At 36.3% G+C, this 21,563-nt stretch overlaps 1 protein-coding gene and 1 pseudogene across 5 annotated transcripts in view; both read right to left on the minus strand.

Annotated features, from left to right (window-relative positions):
• The window catches only part of Kdm4c (lysine demethylase 4C), a 191,437-nt gene that overhangs the window by 91,166 nt on the left and 78,708 nt on the right, over window positions 1–21,563 (minus strand). For 2 of the 5 annotated variants that reach the window (XM_038332920.2, XM_038332922.1), the window contains exons 9-10: window positions 3,912–4,105; window positions 2,384–2,619 (exon numbers count right to left, since the gene is read on the minus strand). In XM_038332920.2, the coding sequence (XP_038188848.1) occupies window positions 2,384–2,619; window positions 3,912–4,105 (430 nt within the window). Of the gene's footprint in view, window positions 1–2,383; window positions 2,620–3,911; window positions 4,106–12,770; window positions 12,992–13,699; window positions 13,718–20,965; window positions 21,074–21,563 lie in introns of those variants that run through there. The other 3 variants (XR_005285738.1, XR_005285739.1, XR_005285740.1) reach the window with 3 other exon arrangements.
• On the minus strand, window positions 15,153–17,788 carry LOC119816353 (annotated as a pseudogene).

Below are 21,563 nucleotides of genomic sequence, written 5' to 3' on the forward strand. Positions count from 1 at the left end.
CCTACACTCTACAACCCCAGAGAACCTAGATGACAAATAAATCTCCAAAAAAGGCATACATGAATCCACCTAGGAAGAAATGAACAAGATCTCCTGAATAAAATGGAAGTGTGGGGTCAAGGGGAGGAAAGAAAGGGGGAGGGGAGAAAGGCAGGAGTGGGGAAAAGGCTAAATTAAAAAACAAAAAATGAAATAAAATTAAAGTATAGGTAATAAAGCTAAAGAAAAAACTGAGGAACAATTGTTTTAAGAATGACCCACAAAGGTTTTTATGTCATCCGAAGTAGAATACTACAAACATGGTATAAACATGATTTGAACTGTTTTTTAAAGCTACAGTATGGAGATGTGAATGAGAATTCCTAAAAATAATGTGTCTACTGAAGGCTGACTGATTAAAACTTCAAAGAGAGGTTGGAATGTTGCAATTCCAGAGTTTAATTTATCTAATTGTTGGCCTACTAAAAAGCCATCCTTGCCTCCTACACCCCATGCCAGACTTCAAACTTGGCTCCAAAATAAGTAATCTCATTCCTTTTTATGTGAGAGTTGTACTTTTGCATTTACAGAGATATGATAGCAGAGGAGACTAGAGTGATCTCTGTTATGTCACGAAGGAAGTACTTTCTGTAAGGATACAAAAGATGTAGTGTCTTATGTAGGCACAATATATGATTAACAGGAAGTGTTGGATTTGATGAGTACCAGGACTGAAGGAATACAGGAAGAATATAGGATAGAAAACAGGAATTACCTAGTCAATCAATGATTAAGGGAACAAAAATGTTACAATAGTTAAATAAATAAATCATTAGTAGTTTCATAAAAATATTCAGAAACTGGGTAATAAAAAAATAAATGGACTTTATTTATTTATATGTGGCGGTGTTTGCCTACATTTATGTACCATTTATGTGCTCACAGCCAACATCGGTCAGAAGTAATGCAATCCTCTGGAACAAGAGTTACATATGAATGGCTGTGAGCCACCATGTGGGTGCTATGAAAGCAACCTGAGTCCTGTACAAGAGCCTTTGCTAAGTATTAGCCCCTAACAAAGTGGTCCAGCAGTGAGACCATATGTAAACAAGAATAAAACCAATAAAACAATAAAAACAATAAAAACCATATGTAAAAAACAATAAAAACAGACTCTGCAGGTTGTTTTAACATATTTGCTCCTAGATGTGCGTGTTTATGTGCATGAAACAATAACAATAAAAGCAAAAGACTGTCAACTTGAGGGGCATGGAGAGTTTGAAGGAGGAGCTGGAGGAAGCAAAAGGAAGAGGCAGTGATGTAATTAAGCTTTAATTTAAAATGTATTTAAAATAGGAAGAGGCACTGGAGAGATGGCTGGGTGGTAAAGAACCCAAAGTACCAAGGTTCAATTTGCAACATGTTGACTCACAACTGTCTATAGCTACAGTACCAGTGGATCACACAGACACACATACATATAGGCAAAACCCCATACACATAAAGAAAAAATAAATCTTTTAAGGAGATAATTGGGTCATAAAACAAGCTCAGGACTTCAAGCTGTCCTAGGCATTCTGAGAATCAACTGCCTTGTAGCCAGAGATCATAAAACGAGGCAATTTGACTTATCTCTCATTTCCAGTTTAAACAAACAAACAAAAACCGGTTTATTTAAAATAAACAGGCCCTCTACCCTTTTAACTCTCCACTGCAAAAACTGATTCCCAGACCCGGCATGGTGCATCCTGTACCCTCAGATATTAAGCAGTGTTAGAAGTACTAACTTCTCAGATGAATAAAAGTTTGCTGTTACCTTTCTGAGGTCAAACTGGGTCTATTCTTTCATTTTCCTCCACTGACTTTACAGTCTTCACCACAGTACCATCACTTAAGCCCTTTACTTATTTCTAGATTTATTTATTTTACATTATTGTGTCCTTTGCCTATATGTATTTCTGTTCTTTTATAAAAGTGCATTAATATAAAGGAAGAGCTGATGGTGTTATAAATTAAATTAAGTTGACTTTATATGTTTCCCCCTTTTAAAAAAGACTTATTCTTTATTTTCTTCTTAAAAGTAGAAAGAAATCTGAACAGAATAATCTATAACTTCCTTTTTCTTGTAAATTTTAAGTTGAATTTTAAAATTTTGTAAATCTTAGTTTTTTATTAAACCACATATAAACTAATGGATGTTAAGTTCAGAATTCTATTGGAGATAAAAACTGTATTCCTTACAGCATTGCATTCATTTGTCCTCATAGGTGAATTATCTTGTAAGTTTATTTAGTTAATGAAAAAGCTAGGTGGTGTAGTTAGATATCTTAGTGGACACAGTTTTAAGGCATCGGATTATTAATTACCATGGTCACAAGTGAAAAATAATCATACATTTTCTTACCTGAGGGTTTGGTGTCATTCAATAACTTTTGATCTGTTTGTATCCTGGCATGAGAAGCTTCTCCCTCTGAAGGTGCTTCTGTGTCACCCTGCTTGGATGGTTTTCCTGGCTTTTCAGTGACTTTTAGGTGCCCTGGATATATGGCACAGTTTGAAACCTCCTCCCCATTAGATTCAACAAATTCCTCATCCTCCTCAGACTTAGGCCTTTTAGAGAGCAACCTATTACCCTGGAGGCTATTAACAAAAAGAAGGTGGTCAGAGCAAAAGTTCAAAATAGATATGAAACACATATCAATGCAAATGATACTGTTAGGTGCTTATATCATGAAAAATTTAGTTATTAATATATTTTACAAATAATAAAGTCTGAATTTGAAACCATAATTTTTTTAAACTGACTTACTAACAACTGAATTTTCATATTATGAATACCTAATAAGATAACACTGTAGAGTCATGTAAGGCAGAGAAATGAGCTAAACAAAATAAAGAAGAACACACACATATTAGCAATTGGGTGCTGTCAATGGCAATAACAACACTGAGGCCACAAACAATATTTGCATATCACAAGGTATACATGTAAACCAATGTAGCTGGCATGGCTCGGAGATTCTAAGGGAGTTTTATATTTGTGTATGCTGAAAGATGGTCTTACTGAAGGGCCATATCATCAACCATCATTTTAAGTCAGTGACTAATTTTGAAAGAGGTATATAATATTTTTATATTATATATAATATACATAAATATAAAGAAATGCATACAAAATATTTTGGATAGTCTCTAGATAGTGAGGTTAAGAATGATTGGATTCCTTCGATATTTTTTCCTGGCTTTAGAAAATTAACAGATTTCAACTATTATTTTTATGAATTAAAAGAATAATACACAATAGTATAAAGAAAACCTAAACAAAATTTTCAAATTTAAGAGTTAATATGCAACCTAAGAATCTGAGCCATAAGACACACAGCCTATTCAAAGGATTTTTAACAATGTTTTAGTCACAAAAGTGGATTGGATGTAAGGTTCAAAAAGACCACCAAGGTCCAGAAATAACACTTTTTCCTTTGAGTCTTTGGAAGGAACAAAAAGAATAAGATCACAGCATGAGCATCAAGATGAGGAAAGAAGCATTTCAGCTAATAAAAGAAACCATAAATAAAAATTTTAAGCAATGGTAGCATATAGAAGTTGAAAGTCAAGTTATTTAAAATATGGTAAATAAAGTAAAGAACAATTACATATTTAAAATAAATTTATGAAAGAATTCCAAAACGTTCTATGTTGTTCTACTCCTTATGTACATTGATTTCAGGAATACTCTGCATAACTGACTACCTGTTCCTAAATTCTACGACACCAATTCATAAACTAAACATACACTACCTCAAAATTTCAGCAACATAATGAAGATATGAATAGCAGAGACAAAAATAAACCAATAGTCCTGGGGAACATTTTGTTCCATGATCCATTTTAACTAAGTCCATACTATAAGCAGAATGTACTAGGATCCTTACGTCCTGGAGGCTTTTTTAAATTTTCTCCTCCTCTGTAGCCATATTTTTACTTCTGGAGTAGACTCTGGAGTAGGTTTTGTATGGTCAATAGTATAAATATCCTTTCCTTGTTTCCAAATTTGATATCTGTCTGGCTGAAATTTCTTTACAAAAATATCCATTGATATTTTCACCATGTCATTCCGGCAAGTGCACTGAAACACAAAGAACAGTTGAAATAAGATAAACAATGAAATATTTTGCTAACTACATAACAAACCACGCCCGGGAGTAGAACATGAATGCTTAATTAAAATATAAATGATGAAATTTACATTTAAAAAGAAACTCAGAACAGAGTTTTTTTTTTGAAATGAGAAAATATTTTAAAATACTTTGTATATTTATATGAGCTGTGTAACAAGAAAAAGATACAGAGAAGCATGAGTGTCTGTCTGAAGGCTTTCCATCAAAGTTACCCTACCACCACAGATATCCATCAAAACTCTGTAGTACAGCATGCAGTGTTTGTATGAAAGGATTACAATCACAGATATGCATCAACATTCCAAAGTAGTAATGCTATATGGAATGTTTGTGCCAGTTTAGGCATGTTCTGAACATCACCAAAAGTTTTACCTTAATTAAAAGCCTGGTGCACACAGAGCGTCTATTGGTAGGTTAACCCTACTGAATGGATTTTAACTCATTGGATACATGAAATAGTTCTTATCATATTATGTTGGTAAATAGTTATATGTGAACCTTTGAGATTTCTCTTATGTATTCTTATGGAAAGCCTGATATAAAAGAAGCAAACCAGGCCCCAACTATCTTTTAGCTCCACCCTTGTGAGATGTGACTACATGTACAAACAGAGTTTGCTATTCTTACCAGAGGCCCAAACAAAAAAGGGCTGGCCCATTTTTTCCTTGAACATCTAAAGCACTGAGCTCTTTGTAGGTACCTGTATTAAGGTATTATATTGCAGTTAAGCCAGCTGTCATACAAATCTGGAATGTCAATGAATGTGTGACATTCATTGGATAATTTAACCAGTGAGTCATTAGTGATATGTCTGGGTGGTTGAGAGCAGCTGCTATGTCTGACAACCTGAGATCTATCTCGAGAGATAGATGAGAGAGAAAAATCTATCACATGATATGAGAGAACTGACTCTACAAGTTGTACTCTGAACTCCATTTGCATATGATGGTATACATATGCTAATATACACATATGTGCATGCACACACAACACTGAATAAATGTAAAAAAGAAGCATTTAATTATATGTTTTTATTAATAAACTCTTGTAGGTAGAAAGATGATTAACTAGTTAAAAACCTCTTATTCTTGCAAGAGGGTCCAGTTTGACTCACAGCAAACAAGTGGTAGCTTACAAACATCCCTAACTCGAGTTACAGGGGATTTGACACCCTCTTATGGACCTCTGCAGACACTAGGAACACATACACAGACAGATGTTAAGAAAATGCACTCATACATATAAAAGAAAATAAACGCTTGCAAAATAAATCAAACTTTTAATAAAATCTCTTCTACATTATACCAAACATAACATTAAACAATCAACCACACCTTGTAAGAGAAAGGTAAAGGGTTAATAGGAATAAGAAATTTAAATGAACCAGGAAGCAGTGGCACATACCATTAATTCCAGTGCTCTCTTATCATAACTAAAGACTCCAGAAGGATATAATATTATCTAAGTAAACAATTAGTTCATTGTAAGCAACTTCCAAAATTCTAGAATTGACAGAGACTTTTACTGCCTGGACAGTCAACCAAAGTTCTTCTGTATCATTGGGGCATCCATCTCCAGCCACTGGCCCATAGTATCTAGAAGACTTTTCCATGAAGCAGGAAATTTCAAAGACAGTTCTGACTATATTGGCAGTTTCTCAGTCACATTTTTTCTGTATTCTGCAGAATGTCTAGCAGACTCTTTCATGAAGCAGGAACCCCAAAGGATCATCTCATCTTTAGGCAAGTTCAGCTGTCATTACTCTGCAGGTCCTGAGTGTCCAGTTCATCAAGCAGTCCAGGCAAGAGCAGTTTCTTGCCCAAATGGCTAACCAACTCCATAAGGAGCCTCTTCAATGTCCATTCCTCATGAAGTAATTGGTGCTTCCAGGAGTGATGTGTCTCACTGTCATAAACAGTCTTAAGCTCTTAAAACATTTTAAATGCCATATTCTGTAGTCTTTGAAAGGTTTGAAGAATTCCTATCCATCTGAAATACTTCTCTATACATCGAGAAAACCTAACTAACATGACTACAAGCTTGACTATTATAGATAATTGTCTATTGATCTATATTTCTTAATTATACATTAACTTTTAAATGAGCTGCACAAATACAATACCTTAATCAAAATCAGAAATATACATATAACAGAATTGACTTTAAATTTGCATCAATAAACCAAGATCCATGCCAATGCAAATCTCTATAGCATATCCCCCTTTAAATGTAAAAAAAAAATCATAAACAATATTTGGGAATATGGGCATAGTTCTATCAAAACTGCTTCCTGCTGTTTATTGGGTAAAGTAATTTTTTGAGAGGTGTTTAAGGCAACCTTTGAGGGGACTTGGATCATCAAACAACATTAGTCTGGAAACAATCCTCAGGTCCTTATCCTCTGTTGAAATGAAAGAAGAACCTCTTTTCCAAAGCAACATATATTCTTAGACCCATATTTTGAATTCAAGATACCTTTAAAATATGACTCAAAAAAGCATTATATATTATATATATAAAAGAAGCAAACTACCTCTCCAGCCCTACTTACTTCTTTTTATAACTCTTTGTACTCTTTTTCTTTTCTCTCCCAAGCCTATGTACATTTATCCAACACTATGACCCATTTAAAGGTCTTTAATGTTTGAAATCTGTCCTACTGTGTATCTGTAATTCATTACTGTCAAGGATTACTTCTTAATATGCTAAGCATGTATTAAATACTTAAGCTGCGGCTTTACTAGGGTATATACGGTATTTTCTGCTTGCCCCACCCAACCCAGCATGATGGAGATGTTTGTTGCCTCTGAGAGGTCATACCCACAACCCCATTCTCAGGCACACATCCAGTTCAGGCTGTCATTAAGCAAGCTGCAGCAGTCTGCTCACAAACCCCACACAAATGCTCAGTAGTCGGACCTCCTGCCTGAACGAGGCAGAAGCCACTCTGGCAGCATGGCCCAAAGAGACAGCATTTCAAAACAGCACAGTTTTTTTTCCTGCTACCACTGAATCAAGAAAAGTTCTCTTAAAGGAGCCGCAAAGTGCCAACAGCAAGCAAAGCCCATTCAGGGAAAATAAATGCTATTAAACTTTGTTTCTTGGTATCTAGAGTTCCTTTCCATGCCCTCTCAGGTTTTACATGGATTTAGAACACCACATGGGTATCAATTTGTAGTAAGGAGGCAGCTTAGCCACAAAATTACTAAGAAATATCTCCTGAGAAATCTCCGATAGGAGTGAATGGACTAGATGTCTGAGTTCTACATCCAGAACAGATTCAAGACTGTTGCCTAAGATGATCAAGCCTCACAGGATAATCCAGTCATGACTTGACCAAAATTCTAAATTTTCTTTAGGTCCCCATAAGATTATCAATACCCACAATCAGCAGGAAATAGTCTGGAAAACTATGCCCACATTCCCCCAAAAAATGGATTATGGAAACTTATCTTTGTTTAGAGTGTTGATTACAATATGTTATGGATAGTGGTGTGGTCTGAAAAAAAACCTAAACAAAGGCTATTAGATTCAGAGTTCTTATTTTGAAAAAAAAAAAAAAAAAAAAAAAAACAGGGGGAAGTACTGTGGGACAATGGTTTTACCCTGTAAAGATTTGTTTCTTGCACTTGCTTAATAAACGCTGATTGGCCAGTAGCCAGGCAATAGGTATAGGCAGGGCAACCAGGCAGGAAGTAGAGGTGGGACGAGAATTTCAGTCTGCAATTGTGACCCAGCTGCAGAGGAAGCAAGATGTGACTGCCTCACTGAAAAAGGTACCAAGCCACATGTGGGCTAATATAAGTTATAAGAGTTAATATGAAGCCCGAGCTACTAGGCCAACCAGTTTATGCTACAGGGGAGAGTCGCTTGTTGGTCTTGACTGCCCAACTAGCTTAACCCCAAAAATAATCACACAGAAACTGTAGCAAATAAATCACTGCTTGGCCCATTAGCTCTAACTCCTTATTGGCTAACTCTTACATCTTAATTTAACCAATTTCTATTAATCTGTAATACCGCCATGTGTCAGTGGCTTACCAGGAAAGATTCATCATATCTGACTCTGGCAGCAGATCCATGGTGCCTCTCTATGCCTTCCTTCTCCCAACATTCAGTCCAGTTTTGCCCACCTTCCTAAGTTCTACCCTATCAACAGGCCAAGGCAATTTCTTTATTTATTAACCATTATCAGCTACACATAGACAGAAGGATCTCCCACACCAAGTTTACAATTAATGTAGACTTCTGTGTGTTTCTTTGGGACTGAATGACTACAGGACTAGATTGGACAGAATCCTCTGCTAACAGAATGGTGCTTGGTCAACACCTACTAATGGTATTCTCATTAAAAATAAATACCCATCATTTAGTAAAGAAAAGAAGAGCTATATAAAAACACTTCTGAGAAATTAGCTATTTTCTAAGATTTGGCATCCAACAGTAACAGGTCAAAGATGAAAGGTAAGGAATCATGTTAAAATTATTGAGTAGAAGCAGGCTAAAAGAAACTAACCTTCACTGATCACAGATAGACTAGCTCCTGAATAATAAGTAAAAAATAAATCAGGTGTTTTTATGTAATTAAATAGAAAAAAATATATATTCTTAGCTTTCAAATAATCAAAACCCTCGGGCTCCAATGCCTTCCTTATAAAACTTTTCCTATTTTCCAAACATCCAAATACTTCTCTGATATGACCTATGAATAAGTGAAAAAGTATTACAAGAAACAATAATATGGAAAAACAGAATGTCAAGAAATAAACAAATTAGGACTGGAGAGAGAGAGAGAGAGAGAGAGAGAGAGAGAGAGAGAGATCTTAGCACTTACCTAGAGATAACATTCGTTTCATAAACTGAAGCTTTATGTTAAAACAGTAATGGGACAGGCTTACTTGACAAGTATATGAACTGGAGAGTGCTTCATTCTTTTGAACAGTCTTTAGGAACCTCAAATATATCTATTAACTTTATATACAACAAAGATATCCCATCCTCCTACATTCCTGTGAAGGATTGCTTTGACTTAAGAGTTATAATTCTCTCCAAGACCTATGTGATAATCTTATTTTGCCACACAAATCAACTAGTTTAAAGATAACAAATTGCTATTCTTTTAGGAGAAATTGGAACTCATTTTCTTCATGTCTTTTACTCTAAACCCTGGGGTTTTAATGTATTTTAAAGTATATTTAAGGATTGGTGAGATGTTTCAGGTCACAACTTTCCTGCCACACAAGCATGAGGACCTAAGTTCAGATCTTCAGAACCCACTTAAAAGCCAGACAGATTCCTATAGTTGGTTGACTAACTAGTCAACTCAGTGGGTGGGGTCCAAAATGATTAGAAATTCTGTGTCAAAAACTAAGCTGGACAGAAATAACAAAAGAAAGCATCCAACATCCTCTGCTTCTATGAACATAAACTGAGGGGCACAAGTATCCTACACATGCATGAGGGCAGACAGACACACACACACACACACACACACACACACAGAGAGAGAGAGAGAGAGAGAGAGAGAGAGAGAGAGAGAGAGAGAGAGAAAACTTCTAAATCCTAGCTGCTTTATTTGCTAGTCCTGACATTCTTTCCTGTGTCAAAACCAAGTACCTTGCCTTATCTGAGTTGATGTTGTGAAGTAAATATCTCAGAAAGGAGTTTTACCTTAGGCAGAAACTTTTACACAATTGAGAAGCTGATTACAATTACAATTGTGGAAAGGTAAAAAATTTGCAGGTATAGACCTTAATCTTTAGTTTCATAAATAGCCATAATTTGACCTCTGTAACATCTAGCTAAACATCTTATGGCTAGGAGGAGATAAAACCTTCTAGAATGCACTACTAACTTAACAAAATACTAGTTTCTACCAACCCAAAGATTTAGTTCATCACTTTGCTATAACCCACTGTGCTGGCTGAGTTTTGCCAGGTGGAGACAAACTAGAGTCACTTAGGAAGATAGAATATCAAATTTACCTGTGGGCATTTATACAAGGCATTTCTTTATTATTTATTTATTTATTTATGATTGATAATAAGTGGTACAACCTCTAGTTGTAATATTTAATTGTAATATTTAATTGTAATATCTAGTTGTAATATAGTTGTAAGATGATAAGTGGTACAAACTCTAGTGGTCCAGAGCTACATAAGACAGTAACCTAAATAAGTCACAGTGAGCCTAGTCTCTAAGATATTTTCCTGCCTAGTCTCTGCTTCTGTTCCAACCTCTAGGATCCTATTTGAGTTTCTATCCTGTCTTCCCAAAATGGTAGTTACCTGGAAGTGTAAGCTGAAATAATATTTCCTGCTCAAAGGTGCTTTCTGTCAGTGTTTTATCAAAGAAACAGAAAAGCTAAGATATCCACTTATTTATGCTTCCACCAATGTATATCAAAGATGCCTTGATTGATGATATCTTTTTGTTCTGTTACTATAATAACATTACCAAACAGTTACCATATTGAAACATGATATTTGGGGTAACTTAAATATAAATGTGTTTCTAGATCATTGTCAATAATACACTGTTTTATCTGTTTTGAGAGTTGTGTTAAGTCAAATGCTGGGTATAGAATGGAATTATAACTTTGTCCCTACTGTTTCTGACTAGTTTAAAAATTAAACTGCTTTTTAAATTTTTTAAACAAATATGACCATATATATCTGTAGCTAGGAATTTTTCTATGTCCTGCCCGGTTCCACTGGACCAGTTTTTCTCTCACCTGCTGGTATCCACAGTTGTTTATACAATAATCATTTGGAGGCTTAATATTAATTATAATTGTTTGGCTGATGGCTTGTGCTTCTTGCTGGCTAATTCTACGTAAAAATTAACCCATTTCTAATAATCTAGATATCACCATGTGCACCGTGGCTTACCAGTAATACATTGGCATATTACTTCTCCAGAGCTACTGACGTCTCCACAACTCTGCCTTCTTAACCCTCTGCCACTGCCCCTAGATTTCTCACCTTGCTATATTCTGCCCTGCCATAAGCCATAGCAGCTATCTTCCTTATTAACCAATGATAATAAAACCATTCAAAGCATACAGAGGGACATCCCACATCATATATCAGTACTATATGTATGAAACAGATAAAAGATGTGTACATGTGTATATACACACAAATACACAATTAACTTCTTCCCATGTTATTTTTGAACTGTATATATGTGGAGGGCTATACTATTATAATTCCATGACAAAGAATATATAACTTGTGGCCTCAGACTTTGAGTACTCCAAGATAGCTACTAATGTTGCCAATACAAAAATCATAAAATTATTTAAAATATTAGTGGACCATTTTGTGAGGCTTTTGTTACTGTTGTTTTGGTTTCATAAGGGGACTGCTTGTTTGTCAAATGTGAACCTTGAAACTGGCAATAATGCATTACAATACTAAAGCACACATGCCAAGATCTGAACATAGTGGTGCATTCCTTTAATACCAGCTAAAGCAGGTGGGTCTCTTTGAGTTCCAGGCCAGCCAAAGCTATACCAGAAGACTCTATCACCAAAAAGAAAAAGAAGAGGAGAAAAAGTAACAGTAAGTAGGAAAAGATGTCTCCTAGTATATCAAGAAAGCTTGAAAAATAGATTTAAAAAACTAAGAAACAATGTTTCTTGTGAGGCTTCCCACATTATACTGGCTCCACCCCATTCAGGGTGACATCAGTGGTGTGTGTGTATGTCCAGTCTCTGTGTTTTGAAACCAGAGAACAAGGTGTGACCTCTGCTAGGACCCTCCACCCTGAGCCTCTGCAACAGTGTTCCTGCTGCCTGTCCCCTCCTGGTCGCCTACAGTTGGTCATCCAAATTTACTTCATCATAGCCCTGCCTTTCCCTAATAAACTTCTATGTGGGTTTGTTGAGCTCTGCAGTTTACTTCTCATAGCCTAGAAACAACATTTATCGTAAGTAAAAAGTGTATAGCAATGAGTTTTAGCCACATGATGTTCTGTCACCATCTACTGGAAGCATAAACCCAAATAAACTTGTATCTATTTGAAAAAATGTACATCAAAACAATCTTTTTCCATTAATAAATTTAGGAAATTATTGGTCATATCCAGAGCAACTTACAGAGAAATGAAGTCATTGAAACTATCATTAATACTCTTCAGAAAAATTACACATAATATATACTTATATTCGTTACTTCTCTATTGATGTAATAAAACACTATGACTATGACATCTTTGGGGGGATTATTACTCTGGGTTAAGATTTTATAGGACTGGGATTAAGCTAGAAACCTAGAACAATGGAAACTCCTAGGAATCTATGAAGGAAACCCTAGCTAAGACTCCTAGCATTGGAGGATACAGCTCTTGAAACAGCCATCTCCTATAATCAGGCAAGACTTCCAATAGATCAATGGAGACCACAACCCTGCCACATAACCTCTGACCTACAATTTGCCCTGCCTATTAGATACGATGGGGTAAAGGTGACACAGAAATTACAGGAGTGGCCAGCCAATGACAGGTCCACCTTGAGAGCCATACCTTGAGGAGACCATCCCAGACATTGGTCAACGAATGACAGGTCCACCTTGAGAGCCGTACCATGAGGAGGAGACCACCCCAGACACAGCCTGGATGGCCAGGATCTAGAGGCTAGATAGCCCAGAGATCTAGGATAGAACCCAACATGACTAGCAAAAATGGGGGGAAAAAAAGGTCAATGAAATTACATTCTGCTAAACTCATAGAAAGGTGCCTAGGCCAATTGTCACCAGAAAGGCTTCATCCAGCAACTGATAGGGAAAGATGCAGAGACCCAGAGTCAAATATTAGGTGGACTTCAGGAAATCCTGTAACAGGAAAAGGAAGGATTAGGGGAGCAAGAAGGGTTAAGGACACCATAAGAAAATTGACAGAATCAATTAACTTGGGCTCATAGACCTTGCATGTGACTAGCCTAGTCCCTCTGCACATGTTACAGTTAGGTAGCTTGGCCTTCTTGTGGGACTCTTATCAGAAGATGCAAGGGCTGTCTCTGACTCTGTTACCTGTTTGGGGGATCTTATCCTCCTACTGGATTGCCTTATTCTCACCCCCCCCCCCGGTTTTTCGAGGTGGGGTTTCTCTGTAGCTTTTGGAGCCAGTCCTGGAACTAGCTCTTATAGACCAGGCTGGCCTCAAACTCGCCTGCCTCTGCCTCCCTGAGTGCTGGAATTAAAGGCATGTGCCTCCACCATCCAGCTACTTTATCCATTCTTAACAGGAGAAGAGGTGCCTAATCTTACTGCAACCTTTTATGCCATGTCTGGCTGATAGATGGGAGGCCTGCACTGTTATGAAGAGAAATGGAAAGGAGTGGATTGGCGGAGAGATGTTAGGGGGTGTTGAATGAAAGGGATGGGGAAGAGAGGAGGGAAGGAAGGGAAACTGATCATGTGAGGGAATAATTAATTAATTAATATTTAAAAAGATTTTAGAGCATTCGAGTCTATAATTGGAGGGAGAGCATGGCAGCAATCAGAAACAGGAAGCAGAAAGCTCACATGTCCGCTGGGAAGCAGGAAGCAGAGAACAACCTGGAAATAAGTGAAACAGTTTTTTTTAAATTCTCAGTCTACTTTGAGTGACATGCTACCTTCAGAAAAACTAAACCTCATAGTCCTCCCAAAATCATTGCCACCAACTGGGAAGCAAGTATTTGAAACTACAGGAGATATTCTCATTTAAAACACCACAATCATCTTCAAGGAACAGCCCTGTGGAGGCTTGGGAATTCATCCTCTGGTTATATTTGTATTTATTAACTTCCAATGTACATTCCTTTCTCCTATTATGTTAAAAGTCCTGCCATTCATTTCTTTTTAATTTTTAAAATTATAATTAACTACTTTTCTCCCTTTCTTTTCCAAACCCTCTCATATAACCCTCCCTAGTCTCCTTCAAATTTATGGCCTCTTCTTTCATTGTTATTGCATCTGTGTGTGTACGTACATACGTATATATACATGAATATTAATAAGTAAAACCCACTCACTCTGCATAATGTTACTTGTATATATGTTTTCAGGGCTGACCACTGGCACTAGTGTGCTCTTCCCTGGAGGAGGCCATCTCTTCCAATACCAGCCTTCCTCAGCTACCTGTAGTTTTTTAGTGTGTGTGGATTAAGCGTTTGTGGGAGTTCCTCCATCCAATCTCGGATGTTCACTGATGCTGTTTTTAGTCAGCTCACATTTAAGGGGCCATGCTGTAGCTTCTGACATCATAAGAAGATGCAATTTCAGAGGATCAAACAAACAAACAAACAAAAAAAAAACCTCCCTGATTCTCTGGCTTTTACAAGCTTTCCCCTCAATTTAATACTCTTTCAGTTTGCATTGGTTGTCCTTACAGGAGTTTATGCCACAAGTAAAGATGAAAAGAATCATCTGATCTAAATTGCACCAAATTTAAGATTAGAAGTAAATTTTAAGCTTCAAGAAATGAAAAGTTGCCAAGCAGTGGTGGCACATGCCTTTAATCCCAGCACTTGGGAAGCAGAGACAGATGAATCTCAGTGAGTTCAAGACCAGCTTGGTCCACCAAGTTAGTTTCAGGACAGTGGTGGAGGAGGGTCATCTGTCTATGTGTTACTTTCATTGGTAAATAAAGAAACTGCCTTGGCCCTTTAATAGGACAGAAAATTAGGTAGGCAGAGTAGACAGAACAGAATTGTGGGAGAAAGAAAGCAGAGTCAGGCAGAAGCCTCAAGCAGACGCCATAGATCTCCTCTCCGAGATGGACACAGGTTAAGATCCTTCCCAGTAAGACACCACCTCGTGGTGCTACACAGATTACTAAATATGAGTTAAAGCAAGATGTAAGAGTTAGCGAATAAGAGGCTGAAACTAATGGGCCAGGCAGTGTTTAAAAGAATACAGTTTCCGTGTAATTATTTCGGCTAAAGCTAGCCGGATGGCAGGAAGCAGTCCGCTGCTCCATCTACAGGACAGTAAGGACTTTTACACAGAGAAACCCCATCTCAAAAAACCAAAATGAATGAATAAATGAATGAATGATGAAAATTCTCTGGAATTATTTGATAATGCAAAAAAAACAAGCACCTGTAAAACATTTGATTCTTGACACTGGAGAAATGATGGCTTATCAGTTAAGAGCACTCATTACTCTTGCAGATGACCTGAGTTAGGTTTGTAGCATACACATGGTAGTTCAGAACTATCTGTAACTCCATGAGGGGATACAATGCCCTCTTTTGAAATCCACTGGCACCAGTCATGCATATAATACAAATATATAGACGCATAACACTAATACACACAAAATTCTTTAAAAAATCATTTCTTGTAAAAGTTAATTATGATTATCAATCGGCCTGATAATCATCAATGTGTAATCTTCATGGGAATACCATGGATTTAGCATTACCATGGAAACACACCTCTGGATGAATTTTTTTAGAGTTCATATCTGTGTTTCGTGAAAATGTGACCAGCCACCAAATGCTCCTGTAGCCATGCCTTCCTTCTACTTCAGTGAGCCTAAAATAATCCCTTCTTTAAGTTGCTTTCACCAAGTATTTTGTTACTGAAAGGAAGAAAGAATGTATGTATAAAATTGGTACCCATGTAGGGCCATGGTGATCAACCAGAGCATGTGTTTTGTAGGCATTTGTTACTGGTCTGCTGGAAGAATATGGAAGAGATTGTAACCGTGGGATAGATAAACTCTAGAATGTCATCAACCAAGTATAATGGGTAATTATTGTGGAAATTTGGAAGGCCAGAATATTAATACATATTCAGAAAATAGGAGCTCAACTCATGAGATTTCAGGGAAACACATGAGTCTATCAGGAACTTAGCTATAACAGAAAAGATGCTGGATTGTTTGGTTCACATCCTGAGACACCTGAATGAGGTTAATTAGTAGTAGTAGACTAATTTCCAGCAGGATACCAGTCAGATTATTGATGCTCTGATATATGTCTCCAACAAGAATGTGAGAGAAAAAAAATACCAGTTGAACAGTAAGATTTGAAAAATGTTCCATTTTGCTAGGAAATTAAGCCGACTTCTTTGTTTTCCATCAGATAGTTTTTTTTTACAGCGCTAACACACAGGACTTCACATAGCACCTTAGGCTTCTAATCTGAGTTTTGGTAACTGGTTTTAAAGTGCTACTGGAGCTTTTTTTCCCTTCCACATATCAGCTTTCAGGAAAAAGTACTCAGTGGTAACTAAGCAATGCTAAATTTATTAAACAGTTTGTCCTTAATAACCTGAGATATCAATTCAAGGATGGCTTCTATGGTAGTTTTACAGCTACATCTAGTTGCTTTAGCAAGCTTGTCTTCTGACTTCTGATATTGTGTTTCTGAACCCACCATGAAACTCTCTCATCCTACTTGGGCTTCCGACTGCTCTAACTCTTCAAACAAATTAAAACACCTGGCCAGTGGTATACTATGCATTAGTAAGCAAGCTAAAAGAACTCAGGATATTCACCCAGTATTTATTCCACAGAGCCTAAGTAGTTTACAATCCAAAGAGGATTTGAAATGAGATTTCTAAGGCATAGTATTATTTGCAGTACAAGCCAAAATCTTCTGTTTTATTAAGTGGTATAGGCTGGTAATCAGAAGGTCCTTCATCAGGAGGTTTGTAGACCTTTGGATATGACCTAAAGGTGCCAAGATTCACTTTTACAACAGATATTGTTCTGGTTGGGTCAATCACCATTTCCAGTGGTTCCTGGAATTGTTGGTTAAGTATATGTGTACTAATAACAACTACAGATACCAGCATTTTCAAGGCAGTCAACCTGTTTGTCATTTTCTATGTATGCAGTCATATACTATTATGCAGCAGCCTGAGCATTTACTTGGATTTGCTGCCCTCTACAAGCAAAGCAAAACTGTCTACCATCACTTTCCCAAACATTAAATCCATCACTTCCAAGTTGCCTCCTCATTTGGTAAGAGTCACCATTTTCAGTAGAGCCAATGCTGAGATTATGCAGTATTTAAAGTATCCTTGAAATACTCAGTCCATGGTTTTGCCACCAGGATTTCTTTCTGTTGTTTTTGTCATATTTGTAGATTTATTCGATATGTACTTCCTGCATATTGTTGGCCAATTCCCAGGTTTTCTGAGCCATACCACTCCCGGAATCTGCCATGGCAGAGGTACTGGAGAAGTTGTTGCCTCCACCACCAAGATGCAACTTAACTTCCCTGTGCCTAACATGCAGGTTTTGCACCTTCCCCATCACGAGTGCACACACACTAGTCTCTCAAGGCAGCCATGACACTCGAGAAGGCCTTCTTCTTAAGAGTATATTCTGTTCTCTCAGGGATCCCAGTTCAATTTTTAGCACTCATTTCAGGCAGTTAACAACTGGCTCGTGGGATACCCAAATGCTTGGTGCCAACATGCACACATGCTTGTGCATGTGCAAAAACATAAAAAGCATGTTTAAAGAATGAACAAATAAGCTGGGTAGTGATGGCATACACCTTTAACCCCAGTACTCAGGAGGTGAATGTCTATAAGCTCCAGGCCAGCCTGGACTACAGAGCAAGCTCTACAACAGCCTAGGTTACACAGAGAAACCCTTTCTTGGAAGGGGGGAATTATCAATGAGAAACTCTGCACTGTGTAATAGTAATAATAGCAAAGGTTTTCTGAGAATAAGACGTCACTCAGCTAGGCTTCCATTATGTAAAAATACAAGTTCACTTGGAAAGAGAGTGCCTAAGCTGAAAATAAGAATGAAGGAGTTCCTGATCTAATACAATCTCCTTGAACACTGTTTTGCAACCTCATCATCCAAAGGCCTGATGCAACTGTGTACCAAAGAAGACTATAGTACCAGATGGCAGAATAACCTGGCACCACTGTTCTTGTGGTATTGATCATACAGGTCTGAAAACCACCAGGTGTGAGGAGATCAGGAAGGCTTATGACTAGGTCACAAAAAGTCACTGAGGCATAGCAATATGTAGCTGGGTCAGATTTTCGCCCAGCAAGAAAGGACTAACCAAGCATAAGGGTGTAAGAAAATCAAAACAAAAGACTTATGTTGCAATAGTGTCTCCAAGAAATTAGCAATGCCAAGATCATAGGATTTTTTTTCAAAATAATTTATTAGTGGCTTGACATCTCTATTCTAAAACTATCCTTAACTTTATTATTCTGATAAAGTGAATCAGATTGATTTTTTTTTTTCTAACTTGGTTTGCAGGCTTTATGTACAAAGAAAAAAATAAAACAACATACTGAAAGTTAAACACAGAGGAATCTATTACTTAGCATTTTAGAACTAAAATACCTTTAGGAGAACATAGTCTCCTAAACGTCTGTGTGTTACTGAGTTTTGCATTATTATGCAAAATAACTAGGGTAAATTGACAAAAGAAAAGCAGATAGTCCCTAGTAGAAAGCCTACATTTACAGATAATAAAAAACATGAGCATATCTATAATAGTATCTGAAATCAAAGGAAAACAAATGAAAAGTAGACATTAGCAATTTATAGAAAGAAAAGAAACACTATAACTAAGGGAAAACAATAGTTATCTCCTCTAAATTGACACATTCCTTCTTGGGGGGGGGGGGAGGCAAACAGGGAAGCTGATAAAAAGAAGCAGTCGAATTTATAAGGCTCAGTAAACTGGCACAAGGTTCCCCCCAAGGTTACCAAAGCAGTAACTGATTGTTAGGGAGAAAAAATGTTTCTACTGTCCTAGTTGCCCCCAAGTTAGACAAGAATCTGTAAGGATGAAGCTTTCATTAGTGAATTGTCTCCCTAATGCTGGGATAAGTTGGGTGACACAGCTGCCTTTGAGTGGCACATACAACTGTAGATAACCTGAAGAAAATCAGTGGTTCACTAAGCTGGTTGGAGGTGAAATGATTTATATGGTCTCTCCTGGTACTGGGTAGGGAGTCATACCTATATCCTCAACATGCAGGAGGTAAAGGCCTAGGTAGAAAACTCAGACCTGAGATCAAGAGTTCAAGGTTATTCTCAACTATATATATATATATATATATATATATATATATATATATATATATATATATATATATATATATATATGTAGTTCAAGGGCAGCCTGGAATATATAAGACTTTGTCTCAGAATAAATAAATGAATATTTAATTAAATAAAAATTAGTACAGGTCCATTTCAAAGATTACACATTGCTAACTCTTCATTGAATACATTCTCAGGTCAGGGAGATAAACCCAATTCAGAAAATGAGGACAAGTTCCTGCGGATACATGAACATATGATTCCTTTATGTAGAGCTCTGTCAGAAATTTTAAGAAAAAATAATTGGTGTGTTAGAATTCCCAACATTAATCTTGTTGAAGCTTGAACAGCAAATTTTTATTAATCAAATCTTACCCACTTATTTAGCAAAGATCTTCTGTAGTTCAATACTGGCTATTATTACTGACCTTATATATGAATGATCAATGTTCATTCTAATTCTCAAAGAATTAATTGAATTACAATATGTCAACATGATTTATTAAGAATAAAAGACATTAGAATCATGAGCAGCCAATTACAATAGATATAGAATGAGGCAATTATGATGATAGTTGAATGCAATAAGCAGGCCCAGGTATAGGAGACCTGAAGTATCTTCATAAGCTACTGAGAAAGAGGAAGGTGAAACAGTGGGGGAACTATTTCACAAAAGGTGAAAACTGGAGAGAACGTGCTTGCTTTAAATGAGTTATCCCCTCCTTTACCTATTGTAATGTCAAAGCTGTTTTCAGTTTTTACATCATGTTATTCTATGAATATTTTAATCTAGTACGCATTTAATAAATAGTATATTTTCGTATTAGAATATAGTATTTTAGTTTAGAATATAGTATTATATTCTAACAACACAGACTAGAAAAGTAATACTTTTAATATAACATTATGTCAGAAGCGGCAGAGATAAAACCATTTTGAGAGTCACCAGGGAAAACAGTAGCAGAGACAGCATTAACTTCCAGAAAAGATGACAAAATGAAAAATGGATTTCAGGTAACAAAATTAAAATCAAATAAAAAATAAATCAAGCTTTTTTATCCACAGACAAAAATGCTAGCCACACAGACCTGAATACCTGAGTATGATCGCAAAACCCATTGTGAAAAGAGTGAACCTATTCACAAAAGTTATTCTTATATCTACATACATGCTTACACTGCAAACACACAAATATTAAAGACATAAATATGCCTACATACATATACATAAACATATATATGTAGATCATATACAGCATACATGAACACATATACTCACATACTCACAAACACAAGTTACACACACACTCATAGATGCACTCAAACCCACACTATATTTTAATAATTAAAATATACTTCTGCTTTGTAACTATGTTTAGAAAGAATATTCTTTTTTTAAAATACTGCATTGCATGTTTGGTTTTGCTGGTATGTACTAAATGCTTATTATCTGTTTATATTCAAGAATCTGTATTAGGCTCTGTAGATTACATCAGTGACTATGCTGATTAAATATTAAAATATCTCATTATTTTTATTTTCAAAATGATGATTTCACAGTAGTGTGTATCACACAGTGTCTCATTATGAACATTAGTCTTCTTATTTCTTTAGAACGAGTGAGCTCCCCTCATAGTTCTTTTCCTAATCTGAGAAAGTCTTGGAGGATATTATTGATCTTTCTTTGCTATGCTGAATAGATGGTTCTCAGTTATGTAAAAAATATTTATACTATCATTTATTGCCTGTAGATTTTATTAAATGAAAATTTCATTGGCTACTTACCAAATGTTTGCATCATCAAATTGAACTGTTATCTTTTGTGAATTGGCTATAATTTATTTATAGATCTCTCCCAATCTGCTCAAGCCTTTGATCCTTAGGTGTGGAGCACTGTATGAAAACAGCATATACAGATACAGACAATAAAATAAAACAATGTATTGTGGGAGCTACAAGGTAAGAAATGGCAGCGCATGCACTTTTGTCGCAGCCCTCATTTTCCCATAGACCATGAAGCTTAAGTTTGAAGGGCTTCAGTAGAAAGGCTAACTGGAAATTTGTGTCTCCTGAGGCCTTCTTTTTTTTTTTTTTTTTCTTTTTTTTTTTGCTAAATTTCTAAAATAGGAAAAGTGAGGAGAGGAGCCTGGCTGGGTACATGAAGTGGGTATACTTCACTTAGCCTGCCTAGGTTTAAATGCTGACATTATCTTTGAACTCAGTAACTGCATTTTCTATTTATTTTTGTACGTTAACTGTATCAGTTACTTAGTTACTAAATATGAACTTAAGCTACAACTGCACAACACAAAATATGTAATACTTTAAAAAATATAGAACTTGAAGCTGTTGATTTAGTTTAATTGTAGTAGACCTCTCATCT

This window comes from Arvicola amphibius, chromosome 6, assembly GCF_903992535.2.
Source record: "Arvicola amphibius chromosome 6, mArvAmp1.2, whole genome shotgun sequence".
In the NCBI taxonomy this organism is placed as follows: Eukaryota; Metazoa; Chordata; class Mammalia; order Rodentia; family Cricetidae; genus Arvicola; species Arvicola amphibius.